The following is a 26,360-nucleotide window of genomic DNA, read 5'->3' as shown; positions in this document are numbered from 1 at the left end:
CGAAGGCGATGTCATGGTTGCAGTAGTGCCTTTGCATGCTTTCAATTTTCCGGCTTTTTGGTTTGTGGGGAGAACTCGGAGTAATAGAAGATCTATTGGTACGCTTGTGCATCTCACTAGCTGATGGGTGGAAGTATTTGTCCATATCAAAAGGCAGCAGGTATGTGACACAAAAAGGGAGCACTGACAGAAAGCCTGCGCGCTTACATGCTATTGCAGCATGGTGTCCAGATTGTTAGGTGGTTGAAGAGTATAAGGGCCACGTGGAGCAATGTGGACCCTCCAGGTCAGGTGGGAGAAAGCTGTTTAGAATGAGACCCCAGAGTGTCTTAGCCACCACGTAAGAGGCATATCCCAGTTAGGAGGGGAGTTGAGCAATGCTGTTTCAGTGAGAGTGAATAGTGGCTCAGACTTTTCCAGGTGTTAAGCAGAGCCAGTGAGGTATTATGAGCCCGTATGAATGTATGATCTCAGCGTTGTAATCTTTGCTGCAGTCGTAGCACCAGGTAGGTGTGCAGGGCCAGTAGGACACCGTTTGGGGGTTCCGCTGATGCGGGGTGTTATACAGGCGGGATGCCAGTGAGGTGGGTGAAGGCGGGTAACATGGCCGGCGACCGTTGGCACCAAGACAGTGAGGGCAATGTATCTCTCAGACCCCAGGGTGTATGGGGCTGCTGTCATGCCCAGCTCAGCTGTTAATAGTACCACGACGTGTGTAGCCGAATTCGCAGTCCTGTGACACAGAGGGTTCATTTGGCGACCAGCTCGGATCGAAGCCGAAGTAAGATGCGGCCGTTCTGTAAGGTACCACCCCCGGGAGTCCCAAAAGACACAAAGTTTATCTGGTGGTAAGTTTTTGAATGTGCAGCCCAGAGAATAGTCCCAGGTTAACTTAGGCAATGAGATATTTAAAGTCTCTGGTGTGGTGCGCAGGGGCTTCCAAGATGGCGGCTGTGCCTCCCATTCTCCTCAAGGCAGGGTCAGGAGGCTTCTAGGGGTGTACAGGGGTACTCACGTGGACCCAAGGAGTCTGTGCAGGTCTCAGAGGGGTCTCAGATCGTGCTCCGTCACATCAGGAACTCCAGGAGAAGTAGGCCGCGGGTCTCGCGTACAGGGGAGGCCGGAAATTTACTCCCTGGCTCCGGCGTGCTAAGTAGGCCCAAAAAAATATATATTTTCCGTTTTGGCCAATTTTGGTCTTAAATTGTGTGGCAGGTGATGGCCTTGCAGACTGTCATCTTGAAACCCTTAATACAAAGGTGTAGAGGGGAGGATGGCTTCAGATTGTCTGCCCACCTGGAGCCCACTAAGAAAGCGTCCGTCCTGGTTCTGCCAATATTATTCGACCTTTATAAAACTTTTCAATTTGACAAGTTTGAGTTCTATTCACACTGCGTTTATACCTTTATACCTGCGACAGAGGGAAGCATATGTCCCCCATTATAGAGAGAACTTATACCACACGTTATGGACGCGTTTGGCGTGTATGCTGGGAGCTTTTCCCATCCTACATGTCCAACGTTTACTGCAAACAGTGTGGATAGAGCCTGACTGAAAAAGAAAATGGTCCCCCCTTGATACACACAATCTTACTGGTGGCCTTGAGGTGCCTTCTCTGTAGTTGGCTGGAAGCTGACACGCCGGGTCTTGACATGATCGTGTTACGTTTGAAACAGTTATTAGCTCTTGAAAGGGTGGAGATGGAAAGACGGAAAGAAGCGGGAGCTAAGAAGCTATTTGCTAAATGGCAAATCTTTATTGAATCGCAATGCACAGCTGCCGAGGTGGCAGAAATTGTTACGCCTTTTAGGCACACTGCTTGGTATCATACGCAGCTTCTGGCAGGCACTTTAGGAGGTTTACAAATCTGGTCTTGATAGAAGATGGTAGGGGGGAGATCTCTGGCTCTCGTTCGCTCTGGTTTATTATTATATTCTATGCTCTGTTTACTTTTGCTGACCTAAGTCGTGTTCAGGGGTAGGGGAACTACTGTTTTTCATTTAATATGTGAACCTGGTCGTGTGATATGTTTAAAACAAAATGTGAAAATTGTCAATAAAAATCATGTTTTAGAAATAGAAAAAGAAAATGGCACGTACCCATGCACCAAACATTCTCCATGTCTGGTTTTATATCTGGATTATGGGTAAAAATAGGTGAGACCAGACACACATTGTAGAAGGGTTTTTCCATATGTGAAAGGAGAAAAAAAAAAAATGGTTCAACAATTCTGTTTTTTGCTGTTGCACTAATAATGCCACATTTTATAGCAAAAAGGATTCTAATATATGTCTTTACAGGAACAGGGCCGAACAATTGAGTCTGTATCCTCTGCTTTTAAAGCTTAAAGAGGCTTTCTCACCAGATTTTGCAACCCCTATCTGCTATTGCAGCAGATCGGCGCTGCAATGTAGATTACAGTAACGTTTTTATTTTTAAAAAACGAGCATTTTTGGCCAAGTTATGACCATTTTTGTATTTATGCAAATGAGGCTTGCTAAAGTCCAACTGGGCGTGTATTGTGTGCGTACATCGGGGCGTGTTTACTACTTTTACTAGCTGGGCGTTCTGACGAGAAGTATCATCCACTTCTCTTCAGAACGCCCAGCTTCTGGCAGTGCACAGACACAGCGTGTTCTCGAGAGATCATGCTGTGACGTCACTCACTTCCTGCCCCAGGTCCTGCATCGTGTCGGACGAGCGAGGACACATCGGCACCAGAGGCTACAGATGATTCTGCAGCAGCATCGGCGTTTGCAGGTAAGTCGATGTAGCTACTTACCTGCAAACGCTGATGCTGCTGCAGAATCAACTGTAGCCTCTGGTGCCGATGTGGCCGACACGATGCAGGACCTGGGGCAGGAAGTGAGTGACGTCACAGCGTGATCTCTCGAGAACACGCTGTGTATCTGCACTGCCAGAAGCTGGGTGTTAACGAACAGAAGTGGATGATGCTGATTCGTCAGCGTCATACACTCCCATTCCTAACGCCCAGCTAGTAAAAGAAGTAAAAACGCCCCGATGTTACACACACAATACACGCCCACTTGTACTTTTACTGTAAACACGCCCAGTTGTACTTTTGCAAGCCTCATTTGCATAAATACAAAAATGGTCATAACTTGGCCAAAAATGCTCGTTTTTTAAAAATAAAAACGTTACTGTAATCTACATTGCAGCGCCGATCTGCTGCAATAGCAGATAGGGGTTGCAAAATCTGGTGACAGAGCCTCTTTAAAGGGGTTGTCTCATGAAGACAACCCCTTTTTATCTGGAAGTTGGCATGGCAATCAGCTGTTACAGAACCCCCTATAGGGCCTATAGACAGGGGTTGTCTTCATAAATAGGTCATCAATGTGTGAGTGGTGAGGGTTCGGACCAACCACCAAGAATAGACTATTAACACTAAAAGAGAAGAAAAGTGTTCCGCTCACTCCAGTTTCCAAATGGATTTCCTCAGGTTCAGGACTCTGCTAGTGCAGGTAAATGGCTTAGAAAAACTGTCCGTGGTTTATCCAAAGTACAAAAAAGTTTTTCTTTTCATCTGTATGCCATCCCAGACACCTACACCACATAAAATGTATTGTAGCTTGCGCGTTTTGAGGGTACCGTTTACTCTTATAAGAGCTATGACAGAGTCTGTTCAAAACACGTACGCTACAATAAACTTTTGTATGTTCCTGGGATGGGATACACATGTATAGACATAAACATTTTTGCACTTTGGATAAAAAACAGAGTGCGGACAATTTTTCTATTTTAAAGCTATTAATACTAAAACCTTTAAAGCTAGCTGAGACTCTAGAACATCTATTAGGCCTCATGCACACGAACGTGCTTTTGCGGCCGCAATTCCCCCGAAAATCCAAGGGAGAATTGCGGCCCCATTCATTTCTATCGGGCCATGCACACGACCGTAGTTTTTGCGGTCTTTGCACTGCCCGTGAGCCCGCACTGCAGAAAGAACGGACATGTCTTATTATGGCCGTCTTCTGCGGTCCGAGCTCATTGAAAACAATGGCGGCGGCCATGTGCATGGCCCGCGATTTGCTGGCGGCTCGCGGCTGACAGTCCGCTGCCGGCCGACCCAAAAATCACGGCCGTGCACATGGCTACGGTCGTTTGCATGAGGCCTAAGGTCCGGTCCAGACACGGCAGGTCATTTGTGTATTATATGCAAAATCTGTTATGGATTTTGCCATGATTTTCACTGTATGCATTGCCAAGGATGGAAATCTGTGGCATTTCCGCAACATATTGATCATGCTGTGGATTTGCGAAGCTGCAGCATGCCCTCAGAGTATGTTCCCGCGGGCCAGATAAACTGCAGAATTTCCAACCAGAATACATGCTTAAATTGTGTGTATTATAAATCCGCAGCATTTTTATTTATGTTGCTGAAAGACTGCGCATTTGGTGCAAAATTTCAAATGTGATTACGCTGCGTATTCGGAGAATATTCCGCATGTTCAGAAAAAATGTATGTACTGGCGCTCCCATAGCAACGCGTCCCTGGTCTTCCGGCTGCTATGTGTACAGCCGGCCTCCTGCGATGACGTTTCATTACATGTGACCCCTGCAGCCAATCACAGGTGTAGTGGTCACGTGATGAAACGTCAATATCAGGAGGCCAGATGTAAAGAAAGCAGACGGGAGAGCAGGGAAGGTGAGTATAGGCTTTTTTTTCCCCATTCGGTTGGACTCTATCAGCGTATCCGGCCGGTAGGAACACACCTTAATTTCCATCTGAAATTTTTCCAGTACACGTGGATTAGGTTTTGAAAGCCCCATCCACTTGTATTGTACTGTAAAGTGCTGCAGATTTACAGTGCAAAATCCTCAGCAAGTACAGCAATAGTTCAGAGGTAACTAACGTCATAATTTCTTTCATTCTAACCTCGACTGTTAACTCCTTACAGCACAGGGTCATTTTATTACTATATTTTATTAATTTACCCACTGAAAAAAATAAAGTAGTAATATGTAATGCTCATTCAAGATTTAGTTATTGTTTTTTGTGTGGGGAACATAAGTTTTTTTTCTTACAAAATAACTTATCAGCAGAATCGTGCATAGGATAGATAGCAGGCTGCACGCCTTTCCCTCTGGACCTACAACCCACCCACAAGCTAAGAAAAGCTTCCAGTAATAGGTGATAGCTTATTTTTAGAGCGTAAAATAATTAAACAATGGCCTTTTCTCTCTTTCTTCGTTTCAATTGAATGCTAAGGCTGGATTCACACGAGCATGTTTGGTCCGTAAAGGACGGAACGTATTTCAGCCGCAAGTCCCAAACCGAACACACTGCAGGGAGCCCGGCTCCTAGCATCATAGTTATGTACGACGCTAGGAGTCACTGCCTCGCTGCGGGACGACTGTCCCGTACTGTAATCATGTTTTCAGTACGGGACAGTAGTTCCACGGAGAGGCAGTGACTCCTAGCGTCGTACATAACTATGATGCTAGGAGCCGGCTCCCTGCAGTGTGTTCGGTCCGGGATTTGCGGCCGAAATACGTTCCGTCCTTTACGGACCGAACATGCTCGTGTGAATCCAGCCTTACATGAAATCGCAATGTAAGGCCACATGCACACAACAGAGGCATGTTCACTTGAATAGGACTAAAACTGCAATCCGAAGCACAGCCGCTATGGATGCGTACGCTTCTGTGCCTGGTAAGCTACGAAAAGACCGTGTCGTTCATCGCCGCAGCCCCTTCAAATCAGCTGATCGGCGGACGGACCCCCACCGATCTGATATTGATATCCTAAAGATAGGTCATCAATTTAAAATGTCAGAAGGACCCCCTTTAAGCTAAGCTCACACGTGCATTGCATCCCATAGAAAGTAATGGGAGTCACTACTGTTTTTGTTATCCTTTTTTTGGTTTTGTTTTTTCGTTTTAACAAACCATGTGTCAAAAGATGGGCAGCTGAATGCTCTCTTGAAGTAAATGTATCAACTTGTTTTTCTAATTTCATGACATCTTGAATGATTTCTACATCTTAAAAGGGTTCCCGGTTATTTAATAATTGATGGCATATCATTCTAGATAAGCCACCAATATGTGACCGCCCCCCCCCCCTTTAATCTCGAAGTAAAGGGGCTGCTTAGTAAAGCGCCGCAGAACATACCTGTTTTAAAAGGCACAGCGCCAACTTCGTTCAGGTGCTATATCTAGTAGCTCAGCCACATTCACGCGAATGGAGATGAGCTGCAATACCAAACACAACCCGTGGACAGGTGTGGTGCTATTTGTGAAAGAAAACAGTCATGTTTTTCTTATCCTGGACAACCCCTTTAATTTTACATTATGAAAGGACTTCAAATCATCTATGCTGCTGGTTTCTTAGGAAAAAAACAACCTAAAACATCATTTTTGAATGTTAATTATTATTTTCCAGTAATTGTGTGCACTTCTCTTGGAGTTCGGTTACTGATAGGGATATAAATAAAGTAAATGAAATGTTATGTTTGTGCCAGGCAGCACAGTCGCAGCTTATTTTGGAAAAATGCTGATATTTTTAGATATCCATTAGAGCAGACTGTGGAAGTTCCTGCACACTAAAGCGGATGCATTCTGAACACTGGAGTGGATAGAAAAATTCAGTTTTAGCCTTTCAGGACGGAGCTAATTTTGGCCTTCAGGACCAGCCCGATTTTTTTCAAATCTAACGTCATTTTATGTGGTAATAACTCTGGAATGCTTTTGCCTATCCAAGCGATTCTGAGATTGTTTTCTCGTGACATATTGTACTTTATGCTAGTGGAAAAATTTGGTCAATGAATTCATTGTTTATTTATGAAAAACACCAACATTTAAAGAAAATGTGCAAAAATTATGATTTTTCTAATTTTAAATGTATCTACTTGTAAAACCGATAGTAATACCATACAAAATAGTTACTATTTCACATATTCCATATGTCTACTTTATATTTGCATCGTTTTTTGAACATTATTTTATTTTTCTAGGACGTTACGAGCCTTAGAACTTTAGCAGCAATTTCTCACATTTTCAAGAAAATTTCAAAAGGCTATTTTTTCAAGGACCAGTTCAGTTCTGAAGCGGCTTTGAGGGCCTTATGTACTAGATAGACCCCATAAATCACCCCTTTTTATAAACTGCACCCCCAAAGTATTCAAAACAGCATTCAGAAAGTTTTTCTTAACCCTTTAGGTGCTTCACAGGAATTAATGCAAAGTAGAGGGGAAATTTAAAATTTTGTAATATATTTTCTTCTGTGACACAGAAGGTTTCACCAGAGAAATGCAACTCAATATTTATTGCCCAGATTCTGCAGTTTTTAGGAATATCCCACATGTGGCTCTAGTGTGGTATTTGACTGAAAGACCGGCCTCAGAAGCAAAGGAGCACCTAGAGGATTTTGGGGCCTACTTTTAAAAAATATATATTTTAGGCACCATGTCCGGTTTGAAGAGGTCTTGTGGTGCCAAAACAGTGGAAATTCCCTATAAGTCACACGGTTTTGGAAACTACACACCTCAAGGAATTTATCTAGAGGTATAGTGAGCATCTTGACCCCACAGGTCTTTTGCTATATTTATTAGGGTTTGTCTGTGAAAGTGAAAATCTACTTTTTTCTGAAACAATATAAACATTTTTAATTTTTGCAAGGAATAAAGCGTAAAAAGCACCCCAAAACTTGTAAAAATATTTCTCCCGATTATGGCAGTACCCCATATGTACGGCAGAGCTGAGAAGGGAAGGAGCGCCATTTTGGATTTTGGAGCACAGATTTTGCTGGAATGGTTTTCAGTGCCATGTCGCGTTTGTAACACCCTGGAGGGACCAAAACAGTGGAAACCCCCCCAAAAGTGACCCCATTTTGGAAACTACACCCCTCAAGGAATTTTTCTAGGGGTATAGTTAGCATTTTGACCCCACAGTTTTTTTGCTGAATTTAGTGGAACTAGGCTGTGAAAATGAATATCAAATTTTTTTTTTTCCACAATAATGTTGAATTTTTTCATTTTCATAAAGGAGAAAAAGCACCCCAACAATTTCTCCCAAGTACGGAAAAACCCCACGTGGTCTTAAATGCTTTTTCATTAGAAATTAATTAACCCTTTCAGGACTGATCCATTTTTTTGCTTTTTCATTTTAGTTTTTCCCTCCCCACTTTCCAAGAGCCATAACTTTTTTTTATTTTCCTGTCAGAATGGTGTGAGGGCATATTTTTTGTGGGAGGAGTTGTAGTTTCTAGTGACACCATGTAAAGTACCATTTAATGTACTGGGAAACTTGAAAATAAAATTCTTTGCAGGCTGAAATTGGAAAAAGCTGCGATTCCTCCATTGTTTTTTGGGTTTCGTTTTAACGGCTTTCACCGTGCAATAAAAACAACAACTTACATTTTTTATGAGACTTCATACGATTACGGTGATACCAAATTTATACAGTATTTTTTATTTTGATATCTTACTACTTTTACAAAGTAAAAACTTTATTAAAAAAACAAGACTCTTTGTTTCACCACACTTCGGGAGGCATCACTTTTTTATGTTTTGGTCGATTGAGTGGTGTGAGGGCTTATTATTTCCGGGACGAGCTGTAGTTTTTATTGGTATAATTTTTTGGTACATACAACTTTTTGGATCGCTTTTTATTAAAAAAAATTGTAAAAGCTACGGTGACCAAAAAATTGCGACTTTGGCGTTTTAAATTCTTTATTTTTTACGGCGTTCACAGTGCGAGTTAAATGGTATATTGTAATAGTTCTGACTTTTACGGATGCAGCGATACCAATTTTTTGTTTTATTTTTTATTTTTTACATTACTTTAGAGGGAAAATGGGAAAGGGGGTTTTCTGTACTTTAAATATATTTATATCTTTTTTTTCACTAATAAATTTATTTACATTTGTTTTTTACACATTTTATTAGTCCACCCCTAGGGGACTTGAACCAGCGATCATTAGATCACTGGTACAATACACTGCAATAGTATTGCAGTATAATGTCATTTTTACAGGCTCCTGTAACAGCGTGATCGCTGTTCCTGTCCGTTAGTCCCGGGTGTCAGCTGTAATACACAGCTGACACCTGCAGAATATGGAGCGGGCTCAGCGCATGAGCCCGCTCCATATTTAACCCCCCGCACCACAACATGCTATTAAGTCATGGTGCGCAAAGTAGTTAATGCGCAGAGGATGGTGCAAAGTGAAAATTACAATTACCCACTGATATGCCATTTTAATGCACAATATGTTGTGCCCAGTTTGTGCCACTGAAGGCAAATACCTCATACAATGTTAAGCGGGTTCTCCCAGATATAAAATGTCATATATGTGGACGTAAGCTGGTGTTTGAGCACGCTGTGGGGCTCAGAAGGGAGGGAGCGCCATTTGGCTTTTGGAGCACAGGTTTTTCTTGGTAATAGTTCTGTTTGGGGTTTTGTTGGTATTTCAGTTTATAATGTGGTGGTATATGTAAGCTGTGCAGAGTACATCAGGGCAAACACCGTATTCCAAATTATTATGCACATTGGATTTAAGTGTCATAAACATTTAATTACTAGTTTTTTAATTAAACTCATGGATGGTATTGTGTCTTAGGCTGGGTTCACACGACCTATTTTCAGACGTAAACTAGGCGTATTATGCCTTGTTTTACGTCTGAAAATAGGGCTACAATACGTCGGCAAACATCTGCCCATTCATTTGAATGGGTTTGCCGACGTACTGTGCAGACGACCTGTAATTTACGCGTCGTCGTTTGACAGCTGTCAAACGACGACGCGTAAATTGACTGCCTCGGCAAAGAAGTGCAGGACACTTCTTTGCTACGTAATTTGAGCCGTTCTTCATTGAAGTCAATGAAGAGCAGCTCAAGATTTAAGAGCGTCAAAGACGCCTCGCATAATGCGAGGAGGAGCTTTTACGTCTGAAACGAGGCAGCTGTTTTCTCCTGAAAACAGTCTGTCTTTTCAGACGTAAAAGCAAGCTAGCGTGTGCACATACCCTTAGGGCTCTTTGGATCATTGTAATCAATCTCAGACACCTGTTATAATTAGTTTGCCAGGTGTGCCCAATCAAAGGAAAACTACTTAAGAAGGACGTTCCACATTATTAAGCAGGCCACAGGTTTAAAGCAATATAGGAAATAAAAAGGATCTCTCTGCTGCCGAAAAGCGTGAAATAGTGCAATACCTTGGACAAGGTATTAAAACATTGGATATTTCAAGAAAACTTAAGCGTGATCATCGTACTGTGAAACGTTTTGTGGCTGATTCAGAAAGGCATAATGAGGAAGGTTTCTGCCAGACAAATTAATAGGATTAGGAGAGCAGCTGCTAAAATGCCATTGCAAAGCAGCAAACAGGTATTTGAAGCCGCTGGTGCCTCTGGAGTCCCGCGAACCTCAAGGTGTAGGATCCTCCAGAGGTTTGCAAGTACGCATAAAGCTATTATTCGGCCACCCCTAAACAATGCTCACAAGCAGAAACGGTTGCAGTGGGCTCAGAAATGCATGAAGACTAATTTTCAAACCGTGTTGTTTACTGATGAGTGCCGTGCAACCCTGGATGGTCCAGATGGATGGTTGGTGAATGGCCACCATGTCCCAACAAGGCTGCGATGTCAGCAAGGAGGTGGCAGAGTCATGTTTTGGACTGGAATCATGGGGAGAGAGCTGGTAGGCCCTTTTAGGTTCCCTGACGGTGTGAAAATTACCTCTGCAAAGTACGTAGAGTTTATGACTGACCACTTTCTTCCGTGGTACAAAAAGAATCGTGCCTTCCATAGCAAAATTATCTTCATGCATGACAATGCACCATCTCATGCTGCAAAGAATACCTCTGTGTCATTGGCTGCTATGGGCATAAAAGGAGAGAAACTCATGGTGTGACCCCCATGTTCCCCTGACCTCAACCCTATTGAGAACCTTTGGAGCATCCTCAAGCAAAATATCTGAGGGTGGGAGGCAGTTCACATCAAAACAGAAGCTCTGGGAGGTTATTCTGACATCCTGCAAAGATAGTCAAGCAGAAACTGTGCAAATACTCACAAATTCAATGGATGCAAAAATTGTGAAGGTGATATCAAAGAAGGGGTCCTAAGTTAACATGTAACTTGGCCTGTTCAGGTTTTTTTGATTGAAAGAGCTTTTGATTTCTGTAAATATGACCTCCTGATGCTGCAAATTCAACAAATTACCATTTTAGTTCTCTTTACAACCTGTAAAATGTTTTGATCTCTGTTGTGCATAATAATGTGAAACAGTGCATTTTGAGTTTTTTACTTCTAAAAAAAATCTGTTATCATTAGGAGATTTGTTCAATAAAATTTGCATTATACTCCAACGGTTGATGGCTTGAAGATTATACTGACTGTCATTTGCTTCGACTATTTAGGAAAATCAGTGAAAAATAACGTTTGCATAATAATTTGGAATGCAGTGTAATACGAGGGTAAATAAATAATATTTCAGAGATATGTGGCCGGTGTCGCAGTCGCACTGATAAATGGTGCCAAATCTTATCCGATTTTGGACACACTGCACTATTTCTGTCGCTATATTCTGAGAGCCAAAACTTTTTTTTATTCTTTCTCCACCTGAGCTGTGTGAGGGCTTATTTGTTGTGGAACAATCTGTCGTTTTCATTGGTACCATTTCAGGGTACATGTGATTTTTTGACATCCCTTTTTATTTTTTTTATTTTTTTGTGTGTAGCAAAGTGACAAAAAAACAAATTCTGACAATGTTTTTTTGTCCTTTTTTATTTTAATTTTTTACAGTGTTCACGAGCGCTATAAATGACATTTTACTTTATTCTGCAGGTCGATATGATTATCGCGATAACATATGTATATCGTTTTTTTTTATGTTTTGCAGCGCTTGCACAATAAAATCACTTTTCGATTAAAAATAATTTATTTTTTGTCACCATATTCTGAGAGCCATAACTTTTTTATTTTTCAATCAAAAAAGCTGTTTTTTGCGGGACGGGTTGTAGTTTTTATTGGTATTATTTTGGGGTACATGCGACTTTTTGATCACTTTTTATTCTATATTTTGGGAGTGGTGATGACCAAAAAAATAGTGATGCTGGCATTGTTTTTAAAAAAAATTTTTGCAGTGTTCACCGTGCAGTAAGAATAATATTACCGTTTTATAGTTTGGGTTGTTATGAACGCGGTGATACCAAATATGTGTACTTTTTTTAACGTTTTCATTTTTTTCCTATAATAAAAGACTTATTATAGAAAAAAATGTTGTAACTTATGAAAGTGTAAAAATAAAAATTATAAAACATTTTTATTTTATTTTTTCAAAATTGTTTTTATTAACATTTTCCAATAAGGGGTACATAAAGTAAAAAGTGGAGGATGGGGGATGAGAAATATCCATGACATCAAGAAAGATCAAATAATGGGATAAAGCAAAAAAATTTATAAATAATAAAAGGGAAGTAAATAAAAATAGGGGGGGGGAGGGGAACAAAAACATTAGTCATAACCATTACTATTAAGCTCATTATATCTATAGATCCAATAAGTCAGGTGAGGGGATCTACATATTAGGCAAATGCAGGCTCTCCCCTCCTCGTCGGGTTTTCAACCCCAGTGTGACGAAAGCATGGGTACGGAACCAGCCAAATACCCTGTGCCAGTCACACTGATGTGTTATCCAAAAGTTTTCTCAGAGAAAAGAGGCGTGACCCCCGCCGGCATCATAAGAATTCGAATCCCCGACAACTCATCAACTCATAGTGAACACACGTTACAATATAGGTGCGTCCCCCATGAGTACCTGTTCGTTAAACCATATTCTGGAGTCAAAGCAGTGTTTTATTTTCATTTGCTTGTTCCGCCGGAGGAGTGAGATAAAGGATTCCCAGGTATCGAAAAATTGCTTGACCTTTTGCTCTTTATGGAGAGATGCCTCCATCCAATCCATCTTCATCAGATAGGAAAGTTTGTCAAGAAACATTTTGAAAGGTGGGGCCTGCTCGTGAAGCCAGGTTTGTAGGATAGCCTTTACCCCTGCTGCTGCCACGTAGTGCAATAGTCTGTGTGCCCCGGGGGAACAGTGGTGTGTATCAGGGTCCAGGTACCCAAAAATTGCCCATAACACTGTATTGGGAACAAAGTTTGTGAGGTGTTCAGAGGTGAATGATTGTATTCTGGACCAAAAAGTTTGGATATTTGGGCAGGACCATAGACAGTGCTATAGGTTAGCTTCCGGTGTGTGGCATTTGAAGCAATGCGAGGTGGGATAGACGCCTATTTTGTGCCCTACATGCAGTGTTAGGTATGACCTATGGGAGACCTTCAATCTCATCTCCAGGAAACGTGCCGAAGGGAGAAATTTATGTGCCTGTGTCAAGGCCGCTAAAATGGTTGTGTAGGTGAGCGTTTGGTCATCTGTTTGCTATTTGGTTAGGGGGGTTTGGGTTTGAGCGTAATCTAAGGGAACATGGATAAATTGATAATTACGAGTGATTTGACCCCTGAGATAATTTTGTTTTGAAAAGTTATGCCGCAAGTATGGGTTCCATTCTTGATCAGGTAGTTGTGGTAATATCTTTGTTAAGTAGCTTTTAACTTGCAGATAGCTAAAGAGATAAATCTGGTGATCCGGAAATTTAGAACATAACTCCGTAAAGGAAAACATCCTACGCTCTTCTATGTTCACAAATTGCCCCACAGAAGTGAGCCCCAGCCTGTACCATCTGTGAAAGACAACATCGGGGTTACCATTCTGAAAGTCAGGGTTACATACCAAGGGCATATGAAGAGATAGCAGAGGAGAAAGATGAAAGAGAGATCTCATCTTCTGCCATGCCTTCCATGTAGTAAATAGTAAGGGGTTGGCCCTCGTTTCCCTCGTCCAGCTCCCATAAGGAAGATGCAAGAGTCCCGATAAAGCGTTCCCCATGAACAATGCTGAGTCGAGAGGTGAGGAGGTGTATACGGAGGTGTTGTGGATCCCTTTTATTTTATTTTTATTTTTTTCTTTATACTTGTTTTACCTGAGACCTGCAGTACTGATGGCTGCTATGATACATTACACTAACTAGGTAGTGTAATGTATTATAAACTGTCAGTGTGACGCTGACAGTCACACTGACCGGAAGCCTATGGGGACCGTTCTCTGGCTGTTGTATGGCCTCCGGTTTTGCCATGCAACCGAATACAGCACCCGCAATCGGTCTCCGGGAAAGTTTGTTGTAGCAACAAACTTTTCAGTTTGTTATAGTTACAAACTTTCCAGTTTGTGGCTACAACAAACTTTCCCTGCGATCACGTGATCGGGACCTGAACCAATCAGGTATCGATCAAGTCTCCGGGACCAGAGACAGGGGTTAACAGCGCGATCCGAGTGTCCGCTCTACTCTGAGACACCCGGATTGCTCTTTTAACACTCACCGTGAATTCACGTCGGCGCTGCACAGAGCCCAGCAAGCGCCGATGTGAATTTACTGTCGGCGATCGGGAAGCGGTTAAATAAAGGATCTCTTGTGTCATTCATACATATTAATGGACCTTATATACAGGTTAGAGCGGATTCCCTCTTTGGTTGCTTACAAGAAGGCAATTCCCTAATATACGTCTATTAGCAGTTGCCCATCTTCTGAGCGGCACTGACTGGAAGACCACAATGGTACTGCAAGTCTATGAACAGGATATAGTCTACTGTTTTCATATAATAGTCTGTGGCTGATGACGGGTTGGATATACTAGGAATTTGGTTTCTCACGGTTTATTCATCTTATTTATCCGATTTTCTCAATTTCTAATAACAGAAGTATAATAAGGAAGTGCTGTATTTACCACAGGTCAAGTATTGAATATTCCTTAACCCCTTCCCGCTTTCGCCACTTTTGACCCTCCTGACAGCCTCATTTTTCAAATCTGGCATGTTTCACTTTATGTGGTAATAACTTTGGACTGCTTTTACCTATCCAAGCGATTCTGAGATTGTTTTCTCGTGACACATTGGACTTTGTTACTGGCAAAATTTGCTCGATACATTCAGTATTTAATTGTGAAAAACACAAAAATTTAGCACAAATTTTCAGTTTTCTAAATTGTAATGTATCTGATTGTAAGACAGGCAGTTATACCACACAAAATTGTTGCTAATTAACATCCCCCATATGTCTACTTTTAGATTGGCATTGATTTTTGAACATCCTTTTATTTTTCTAGGACGTTACAAAGCTTAGAACTTTAGCAGCAATTTCTCACATTTTCAAGAAAATTGCAAAAGGCTATTTTTACAGGGGCCAGTTCAGTTGTGAAGTGGCTTTTAGGGCCTTATATATTAGAAACCCCCAATAAGTCACCCCATTTTAAAAACTTCACCCCTCAAAGTATTCAAAACAGCATTTAGAAAGTTTCTTAGCCCTTTAGACGTTTCACAGGAATTAAACCAAAGTAGAGGTGACATTTACAAATTTAATTTTTTTTTTTGTTGCAGAAATTCTTTTTTTAATCCATTTTTTTTTGGTAACCCAAAGTTTTACCACAGAAACGCAACTCAATATTTATTGCCCAGGTTCTGCAGTTTTAGGAAATATCCCACATGTGGCCCTAGTATGCTACTGGGCGGAAGCACAGGCCACAGAAGCAAATGAGCGCCTAGAGGATTTTGGGCCTCCTTTTTATTATAATATATTTTAGGCACCATGTCAGGTTTGAAGGGCTCTTGCGGTGCCAAAACAGTGGAAATCCCCCAAAAGTGACCCCATTTGGGAAACTACACCCCTTAAAGAGAACCTTTAACCACCCCATACATGTGCAGCATGTAATGGGGAGGGCTGCACAAGCCCTGGGGCACTTTAAAAAAAATGTCTACCCTCCTCCGTTTTTTAGATATCGGTGCCGTTTTATTTGGAGCCAATCCGATATGGACAGTGTTACAGCAAGAGAGAGGATAGAGGAACTGGCAAGGGGGCGTATCTCTGCTACGGACAGTGCAAGCGCTCCCCAGCTCTTACACTGTCCGTAGCAGAGACACATGCCCCCTTGCCAGTTCGGCAGACAAAGTACAAGACTGATCTCTCACAAGAGCTGAAGAGATGAGAGCTCTTCTCCACAGCTCTTACACTGTATGCAACAGTGACACGCCCCCTTGCCAGTTCGGCAGAAGGCTGATCTTGAAAGCTGAAGAGTGAGTGCGTGCGCGCGCACATTCTCTCCTCTAGCCTCGCTGTTGCTGTAACACTGTCCATATCTGATTGGACAGTGTCACAGCCATAGTAACACACCCCCTTGCCAGTACACGCCCCATTGACAGTTCAGGGGGTAATTTAAATATCGGGCGCCAAATATAACGGCACCGATATCTAAATAACGAAGGAGGGTAGAAAACATTTTTAAACTGCTCCAGGGTTTGTGCATCTCTGCCCATTACATGCTGCACACAGCTGCACATGTATGGGGATGTGAAAGGTTCTCTTCAAGGAAATTATCTAGGGGTATAGTGAGCATTTTGACCCTACAGGTTTATTGCAGAAATTATTGGAAGTAGGCCGTGAAAATGAAAATCTACATTCTTTCAAAGAAAATGTACGTTTAGCTAATTCTCATTTCTACAAGGACTAAAGGAGAAAAAGCATGGCAACATTTGTAAAGCAATTTCTTTGTGGTAATAAACGGCTGTTTGGACACATGGCAGAGCTCAGGAGGGAAAAAGCGCCGTTTGGCGCTCAAATTTAGCCGGAATGGTTTGCGGAGGCCATGACGCATTTGCAAAGCCTCTGAGGAACCAAAACAGTGGAACCCCCCCCCCCCACAAGTGGCCCCATTTTGTAAACTACACACCTTGAGGAAATTATCTAGCGGTATAGTGAGCATTTTGACCCCCGCAGGGTTTTTGCAAAAATTGTTGGAAGTAGGCCGTGAAAATGAAAATCTACATTCTTTCAAAGAAAATGTAGGTTTAGCTATTTTTTTTCTCATGTCCACAAGGACTGAAGGAGAAAAAGCACCACAACATTTGTAAAGCAATTTCTACTGAGTAAAACAACACCCAAAGTGTGGTCATAAACGGCTGTTTGGACACACGGCAGGGCTTAGAACGAAAAGAGCGCCATTTGGCTTTTGGAGCTCAAATTTAGCAGGAATGGTTTGCGGAGGCCATGTCGCATTTGCAATGCTCCTAGAGCGACCAAAACAGTGAAAATGCCCAAATATTGACTCCATTTTGGAAATTACACCCCTTGAGGAATTCATCTAGTGAAGTGTAGTGAGCATTTTGGCCCCACAGGTGTTTCAAAGAATTTATTAGAATTGGGCAGTGAAAATAAAAACAATCCTTTTTCTTCAATAAGATGTAGCTTTAGCTCAAAATTTTTCATTGTCTCAACAAATAAAGGGAAAAAAGAACCCCAACACTTGTAAAGCAACTGCTCCTGAGTATGGAAATACCCCATATGTGGTCATAAAATGCTGTTTGGGCACATGGCACATTTAAAGCCCCTATGGTACCAGTACAGTGGAAACTACTCAAAAGAGACCCGATTTGGGATACTACACCCCTTGAGCTATTAATCTAGGGATGTAGTGAGCATTTTGATCCCACAGGTGTTTCATCGATTTTATTTGAATCGGGTAGTGAAAACAAAAACAAAAATGTAATTTTTTTTTCCTATAAGACGCAGCTTTAGCGCAAAATGTTTCATTTTTTCAAAAAATAAAGGAGAAAAAGAACCCAAACATTTGTAAAGCAATTTCTCCCGCGTACGGAAATACCCCATATGTGGTCATAAACTGCTTTTTGGGCACACGGCAGGGCTCAGAGGGGAAGGAGCGCCATTTCGCTTTTGGAGTGCAGATTTTGCTGGATTGGTTTCTGGTCGCTGTGTAGCATTTGCAAAACCCTTGTAGGACCAAAACCGTGCAAACCCCCCCAGAAGTGACCCCATTTTGGAAACTACACCCCTCAAGGGATTCACCTAGGCGTGTTGTGAGCATGTTAACCCCCTGCAGGTATTTTGCAGAAATTAGTGTGCACTCGATGTTGCATAGTGAAAATGGGATTTTTTTCCATAGATATGCCAATATGAGGTGCCCAGCTTGTGCCACCATAACAAGACAGCTCTCTAATTATAAAGCTGTGTTTCCCGGTTTTAGAATATCCCTACATGGGGCACTAATCTTTTGCCTGGACATTTGACCGGGCTCAGGAGTGAAAGAGTACCATGCGAAATTGAGGCTTAATTTGGCGACTTACAAAGTATTGGTTCACAATTGCAGGGCTCTGATGTGAAATAATAAAAGAAACCCCTGAGAAGTGATCCCATTTTGGAACCTACACCCCTCAAGGCATTTATTAAGGGGTATAGTGAGCATTTTCACCACACAGGTCATTTCCATAAATGAAAGCGATGCGTATGGTGCAAAGTAAAAATTTGCAAATATGTCATGCCCAGCTTATGCCACTGGAGAGACACACCCCACAAATTGTTAAAAGGGTTGTCCCAGGTATGGCGGTGCCATATATGTGGAAGTAAACTGCTGTTTGGGCACACTGTAGGGCTCAGAATTGGTGGGAGCGCCATTTGGCTTTTGAAGTTTGGATTTTGCTTGGTAGTAGTTTTGTTTGAGTATTACTGGTATTTCAGTTTATTATGTGGGGGCATATGTAAACTGGGCAGATTACATCAGGGTCATAGTCAGGTTGTATAATGGGTAAACAATAAAATAATCCATAGATGTGTGTTACGCTGTGAAGCAATCCTTTCTGCACAGGCCGGTGTCGCACTGATAAATGGTGTCTTTACTTATCCCCCTTTTGGTCCACACTCCGCACCTTTGCAGTTTGGGGAATTTTTCTGAGAAGTGTTGTCCTGGTATAATACGGGCTCCTGGTTCCCTAATTTTAGGGCCCCAATAAATCGCCTCTTGAAACAGACTAAATGTTCCCCTCTGATCTGCACAACCGCATATTTTCATTTCCTGACTTATGGGAAGTCTTAACCAATTTTTTTTTTTCATAGACTTAGTGGCATCAGGGCTGTTTTGTTGTGGGACGAGCTGTAGTTATTATTGGTACCATTTTTGGGTACATGCAACTTTTTAATCACTTTTTATCCTATTTTTTGAGAGGCAAGGTGAACAAAAACAGCAATTCTGGCATAGTTTTTTTTATACGGTGTTCACCATGCGTTATAAAGTACATGTTAACTTTATTCTGCGGGTCAGTCCGATTCCGGTGAATCCTAACTTATTTGCTCGATACATTCAGTATTTAATTGTGAAAAACACAAAAATGTAGCAAAAATTAGCAGTTTTCTAAATTTTAATGTATCTACTTGTAAGACCGGCAGTTATACCACACAAAATTTTTGATGAGGGAAAAAGGGCGATTGTGTTTTATTTTATTACTTGAAACTTTTATTCTATTTTTTGCAAGTTTTTTTTTTTTACACTTTTCTTTTACACTTTTCTTTAGTCCCACTAGGGGACTTGAAGGTCCAACTGTCAGATGTTTTTTTCTAATACATTGCACTACCTGTCAGTCATTCACTGACAGCAAGCCGATTAGGCTTCGCCTCCTGGCGGGGCCTAATCGGCTTCCGTAATGGCAGACTGTAGGCCATTGTTAGGTCGGCAGGGCACAGCTGCCGATCTGCTAACAACCACAAAGATGTAGTGATCGCTACCTACTGTTCCTGCCATTACAGATGGATGTCAGCTGTAACATATAACTGACATCCACTGCTGATGATGCCGGCTCATCTCCTGAGCCGGCGCCATCTTGCCGGCAGCTACGGTAGTCTTTCAGGCCCCGTCTCCAGGCGGGGGCTGAAAGTTTTCCGTGCTAGGCACACCGGGAGGCCACTATTAGGCCTCAGGTTGCCATTGCAGCCACCGACACCCTGGCGATTTCATTGCTGGGATGTCGATGAGCTGCAAACACCTTAAATGCAGCGATCGATTTTGACCGCTGCATTCAAGGGGTTAATGGCGGGGATCGAAGCTAACTTCGGTCCCAGCCATTACAGCAGGATGTCAGCATGTTAGATACTTCTGACATCTGGGGATTATGGCACTGACTCCGCTTCTGAGCTGGTGCCATGCATTTGTCGTAAGTATACGACATTTTGCGGGAAGCACTGGCTTTCCATGACGTATACTTACGACAAATGTCAGGAAGGGGTTAAAGAGAACCTTTTACCAGCCCATACATGTACAGTACAAACCTTGTGTCACTATATGTTTCTAGCCTCCACTGTTATTTAGATATCGGTGCCTTTAAATTTGGCACCCAATATGTAAATAACCCCCTGAACTATCAATGGGGCGTTTCTTTTATTGTAAGTGGCAGGTAGGTGTGATACTTAGCGCTCTGACACTGTCCAATCCGCTACGGACAGTGTCAGAGTGGCTTGTGCTGTGTGATCTCTCTCGCGAGATCACAGTTTTGTCGTCCTTGCCTGCCGAGAGCTGAAGAGAGAATGGGAGCGTGCGCACGTCTTATGACCCCCAGTCTATGATGTATCCATTTAACGGAACCACTATATCTTTTCCTGGCGTATATGCCAAACGTAGTGCAATAATGTGATGTGAAGGGGGCCTAACGCTGGGAAAAGCAGATATTGTCAACAAAGCCAGGAGCAGTGTGCTGCTAGATTAATGTGACAAACTGCAGGACAACCAGCTAGGTGAAGGCGGTACATAAACCCTACAACCGCAAAATGTTAGGATTTTTTTAATGAAGGCTATTTGGAAAGCTGCTTAATTCTGCATTTAGGAAGCAAATAAGCAATCAAAGAAGGACATAGCCTTTAATCCAGTTATCAAGGTGTCATGAGTCTAATAAGGAGGTATTATCTTGGAGATTTGAAAGTTCAGTCACCAACTCTAATTAAAGGGACGCTAAACCTAAGTTTGTCACTGTTTTTATGTATGGCATAACTGACCGGAAAATCAAAAAAATGTCTGCCTGTATGATCACGAATTCTTCGTAAAGCACTATTATCCTCTACTAGACTAAAGCCTAAGCTGGCCATAACAATGATGCCACGCTGTCATGAGCTACATGGTACCACAGATATTGTTCCTATTACAGGCCTAAACAACTCTTCGCTTGATTTAATAGCCAGCAATGAACTTTGGTTTTTACTCTCCCCTTTACAAGCTTTCTAAGATTAGATGGAAGGGCACTGTAGTTGCCCAAACACATTAGATAAAAATTGGGCATTGTTTTTTTAACCCTACAACTGTATGAAACTGTGTTCCCTGATCATTCAAGTCTGTCCTGTTGATAATGGGATTGCTTAGATGTATGATCAATTGACTGGATTGCGATCAATCTTTATCTAATGTGTATGGGCAGCTTATGTCAAAATGGAATGGCCATGCCTAAACTGAACATTGGGAGGGGGTTGCTTTGAACACAAAAAAATGGTAAAGACGTATTTGTGTATTGCATACCTGGGCATTCTTTTTCAAGTACAAGTACAGCTCACAAGTATCACAGCAAAATAAAGTACAACAATAACTAGAAATGTGTTCTTGAAAGGAAAAGTGGCCTTCAATGTTTATTTTTACAGCTTCTTCCAGTTCCAGCGGTCTTTTTTTTTTATTGCTGTACCTTGCTCTTATCACAGACATGCAGTTTAGTCTATTCTAATATTAGCAACCTCTATTTTCCCCACATAAAACAATGTGATTGTACAGCACTGAGTACGAAGTCACGTGAACATGCAGTTACAATGCAGACCGCAATTGTATCTGTTAAGCTTTTGGCCTGCGGGCATTTTCTATGAGGGTTCTCATACGTAAATCACCGGTTTTGTATGGCTGATACTAACTAAAATACAGAAGACCTTTATTGTTCATGTACACAGATCATTTACCATTCACACACTATCTACTGCAGCAATCGTGCGCTGACCGTGTCGCTTTTGCCCAAACAAGCTGTGTTTTTCTATATTCAGTTGGTACACGGTTGAGTTTGACGTTCTATACTTAGGTTAATATCCAGTAAACTGGACCACTAAACCACTCTGGTGACATCCGTAAGCTGTTTAGTCTAGTCCTTCTGGTAAATTAGCTGATGTAGATGTCCTTGTGCCTGCCTGTGAACTGGTTAAAAAATTGTGGTCACGTCCCGTTTTCCAGTTCTTTTCTTGGCTCTGTAAGGTCCACTGGTATACTTTTAAAAATCTACGAATGCCAAAAATATTTCAAAAGTTGCCATTTACTTTGTGATGTTTTTTATTCTATCTTATTCTGGTGTCTTGAGACTTTTTATGTTTTTAACTATATACCTAAAGGAACTGCTTTTAACGCAATCATGCTTCTTGGCAATATATATATTTATTGAATACACTATATGGCCAAAAGTATGTGACCACCTAACCATCACCTTCATGAGCTTGTTGGACACCCCATTCCAAACCATGGGTGTTAATATGGAGTTGGTCCCCCTTTTGCGGTTTGAACACTCTCCTCTATTCTAGGAATCCTTTCTACAAGATTTTACCGTGTCTGTGGGAATTTTGTACTGTATGGTGGAATGATCTTACATTCAGTACATTTTATATTTTTTTGTAATTCTTTATTTTTTTTTATTTTTTCTTTGTAGATTTTAACATTTGAGACCAAGAACCCTACAGAATTAGCAGAACGCTTAAGAGCCGTGTGTGGGAACCAGAGCAATGCTTATGCACGATTACTTGAGTATCGCCTCAATGCTTTGCGTGGTTTATGGAATGCACAGCGACAATTGGCTCTGGAGGATCAACACGAACGAGAAGGCTCCGATGAGGAAACCCTTGCATTGCTCAAGCGGCAAGGCTTGTTACAGCAACCAGAACAAGCTCCATTCACTTCTCGGATGGGACTCTTGTTGGTCTTTCCTCTCATCCAGTCTCAGAGTAAAACAGACCCCACTCTTTGTAACATAACTGCTGAGGTGCTATTGAATTGCCTTCGGGACTGTCAGCCATTAAGTTTGACTAAAGAACCAGCAGACTGCTTGAATGGAATCGAGTCTTTGCTTTGCTCTTGGTTGGAAGACACCTCTACTTTGGACCAGCAAATCTCTTACAAGCAAAAGGAAAACTCTGCTGCTGCTTTAGTTGCATTGGCATGTGCTAGGTAAGTGTACCTTGGACTGAACGGAATTTCTTATGTACATGAATTGATCACCATTCTTTGAGACCGTTTTCTTAGGGACGTGTCCAGAAGTATGATGCATGTTTAAAAGCTTTTGTACCCTTTAAACGTTAAGCACTTACAAAGCGCCATTAGCAAATATTGATATAATAAACTATAAAAGTCGTTGACAAAAAGCAATTATTGTTAAGACATGAACACTTAGGAGTTTACTTAACAATAATTGTCCATTATAAATGAGCAAAAACAAATTCTGGGAGTAACCTATATTATGCCTTTGGGCCCTCCTAAGAGAGAAGAAGATGTTAAAGCTGTAGATGTGTAAAGTCATAGCAGGAGACACAAGCGGGAGAGCCGTCTAGGCAGCCGTATGATGCTGGAATCCGCTTTTGCAGAAGAGGCTTTTTGCATTGCATGGTTTGCAAGCAACCAGAGCGCCGGCTGTCCCGGGTGCCTCTCCCCTCATTGCTTTTAAACTTCTGGTGGGAGACTCGGTCAGAAATTTAAAAACTGTGCATGAAAGATATCCAAAGAATGTTTCTGATCTAGAAGATTTCTGCAAGTTTTTCTTCATCTTTAGGAACTATATAAAAGAAGTTACATATATTTCGTTCATGTATCTTGTTTACAAATAACTCCTTCTCTGGCTTTGGATTTGGTGGGTTACATCACAAGGTTTTGTGACTATTTTGCAAGACGAAGTAATTGATCTATTCCACCTTCTAAGGCCTCATGCACACGACCGTAAAAACACCCGTTATTGCAGGTCATAATTACGACCCGCAATAACGGGCTCATAGACCTCTGTTACCCACGGGTACCTTCCCGTTTTCTCACGGGAAGGTGCCCGTGTCGTTAAAAAAATAGAACATGTTCTATTTTTCTATTTTACGGGCCGTGCTGCTATACTTTATAATGACAGCACGGCTCGCAAAAGCGGCCGGCTGCCCGCCGCCGGCCGTGCCCGGCCGTGCTCGTAATTACGAGTCGTAATTACGAGCACGGTCGTGTGCATGAAGCCTAAAACTGTTTTTTTTTAAAGCCATAAATACTGAAAGTCAACTTCCACACAAGCTACTAGTTACCAACGTGTGAAGTTATAACTAAACTTTCATAAAACTTTTGACATGTCCTAGTGATTTGTAAGAAGTTTTGATCAGTGGGGGTCCGAGCACGAAGACCCCCACCGATTGCTAAAACATCACCATCGTTTCCATCTCGTGTGCAGAGGCCCTTAACCTTTTTATACATTAAAGGAGCTGTCCGACCACATGGAATTCTTTTCAGAACAACTTACGTGGCTATAAATTAATCACGATCACAGCCTCTATCTCTTAAGATTACAAAGCCCAAAACTGATCACTTGAGTTGGTCCAATTATGGCGCAATTTCCCTAATAAACATATATGTTAAATTGCAAGCGAAGACCCTGGCCCTGCGTTTAAATACTGGCTTGGGTTCTTCGAAAGCATAGGAATCTGGTTAGTTTTGTTCTAAATAGACAGCCTTTCGATAATATACGACAGGTCTCCCACCTGTTAGGCTGGGTTCACACGACCATGTTACGTCCGTAATGGACGGAACGTATTTCGGCCGGAAGTCCCGGACCGAACACAGTGCAGGGAGCCGGGCTCCTGGTATCATAGTTATGTACGATACTAGGAGTCCCTGCCTCGCTGCAGGACAACTGTCCCGTACTGTAATCATGTTTTCCTTATATAGGAGATAGGGCACTTATAATGTGGTAACAGAGCCTCTTTAACTTCAATGGTAATTCTTTTGTTTCAGTTGCTTTCCGTTTGTATCCTTTCGCTAGGTTTCCGTTTTTTTTCACGGAAACAAAAATTCTGCAGACCGTACTTTTGCTTCCGTCAAAAAAACGGAAACCTAACGAACATTGACAACCGGAAAGCAACTGAAACAAAAGAATTACCATTGAAATCAATGGTAATTCTAATGGAACCGTTGCTTTCTGTTTAATCTTTCAATCCTCTCTTCCTCTGACGGAGGAGAGGTAAACGTATATTTAAAGCTAGTGTGAATTATGTGTATTTTTCACAGTTTTTATTATGTGTTGTATTTTAGAGGATCATTGAAAACGTTCATTCATACTGTACACCTGCTACAAAAACAGACTGATTTAGGATCCCTGCCAGTAGCAGATGTATTGTACAGGTGAGTACAACTGATTTCTATGTTGTTATGAGTTAATATCTATAGGATACCAGTAAAGCATTAAAGGGTTATTCACAAGTCAAATATTTTTTATGCATTCTAAGCTGAAATGAAATGAAAAATCATTTGCTGTTAATATTTTTCAAAAAAATCATTCCCTAACTACCTTTTTTTTAAACTTGATAACTCCGCTAGTTCTGGTTATCTTTTATAAAAAGGGGAGTGAGCAGCTCGATGTCAGTCAAGCCGCTCTGCACTGTGCGCGCTCCCGACGTTGCTAGCTAATGTAGTTCTAGCTGCATCGGGAGAATGTTCCTCTCAACCAGGCATGGTAAGCCTGGTTGAGACGAACACACCGTGAATTTCAATAGCCCGCCACCCTTCTCTGCAACATTTCCCCCCCCCCCTTGCGGCAAGCCACTTCTCTCGCTAAACTGCACCCCCCCAGTTGCAACACCCCCCCCATGTAATAAGTGTAGTCGCGGCACTGGTCCGGCATCAGCACACGGCGATCCATAAAAATAATAAAAACAAAACTCACCTAACACGTTCCCACAAAGATCTGAACTGTCCCGTCACTTTCCTTCTTACTGCTACTTGTACCTGAAGCCGACCGCTGATGTGTCCGAACGGTGGCCGGCCCGGTATCTAATGCGCATGCGCCGATATGAGCGTTCATGATAGAAATGACATCCTCTCCTAAGGATGGAGAGGATATCATTGCGCAAGCACGACCACCGCTAAAGGTAAGTAGTGGTGGCCGGATCCTAGACAACGAGCTACAAACAAAGAGGGACTGACAGCAACATGAAGAAAGAATATGCAGACAACGACATCGCTGGGATAAAGGAAGGTAATTACAAAAATTTATATCTTTAGAAGGGTGAGCTTAATAGTTAGATTTATGAAGATGGGAATAACCCTTTAAGCTATTTCTGCCATTGACTTTCTTGTGGCGGGCTGCCTAAACCTGGTTAGAAGCCTTGTGATGACTGTCAAGTGTGTGTCATTCAGTGCAGTCGATTTCGGTTGTGTTATTTGCTCATGATTCGATGTTCTTTTCCTCACAAACTTAGACCTTGTGGTT

The 26,360-nt window shown here is 41.9% G+C and overlaps 1 protein-coding gene across 4 annotated transcripts in view; it reads left to right on the top strand.

Annotated features, from left to right (window-relative positions):
* The window catches only part of HECTD4 (HECT domain E3 ubiquitin protein ligase 4), a 203,454-nt gene that overhangs the window by 26,141 nt on the left and 150,953 nt on the right, over window positions 1-26,360 (top strand). For all 4 annotated transcript variants that reach the window (XM_075835129.1, XM_075835119.1, XM_075835110.1 and 1 more), the window contains exons 2-3: window positions 22,566-23,080; window positions 25,184-25,273. In XM_075835129.1, coding sequence (XP_075691244.1) covers window positions 22,566-23,080; window positions 25,184-25,273 — 605 coding nt within the window. The remainder of the gene's footprint in view (window positions 1-22,565; window positions 23,081-25,183; window positions 25,274-26,360) is intronic.

The sequence above is a fragment of the Rhinoderma darwinii genome, chromosome 1 (genome assembly GCF_050947455.1).
Source record: "Rhinoderma darwinii isolate aRhiDar2 chromosome 1, aRhiDar2.hap1, whole genome shotgun sequence".
Classification (NCBI taxonomy): Eukaryota; Metazoa; Chordata; class Amphibia; order Anura; family Rhinodermatidae; genus Rhinoderma; species Rhinoderma darwinii.
Note: the sequence above shows the minus strand (reverse complement) of the source record. Positions and strands in the feature narration are given on the sequence as shown.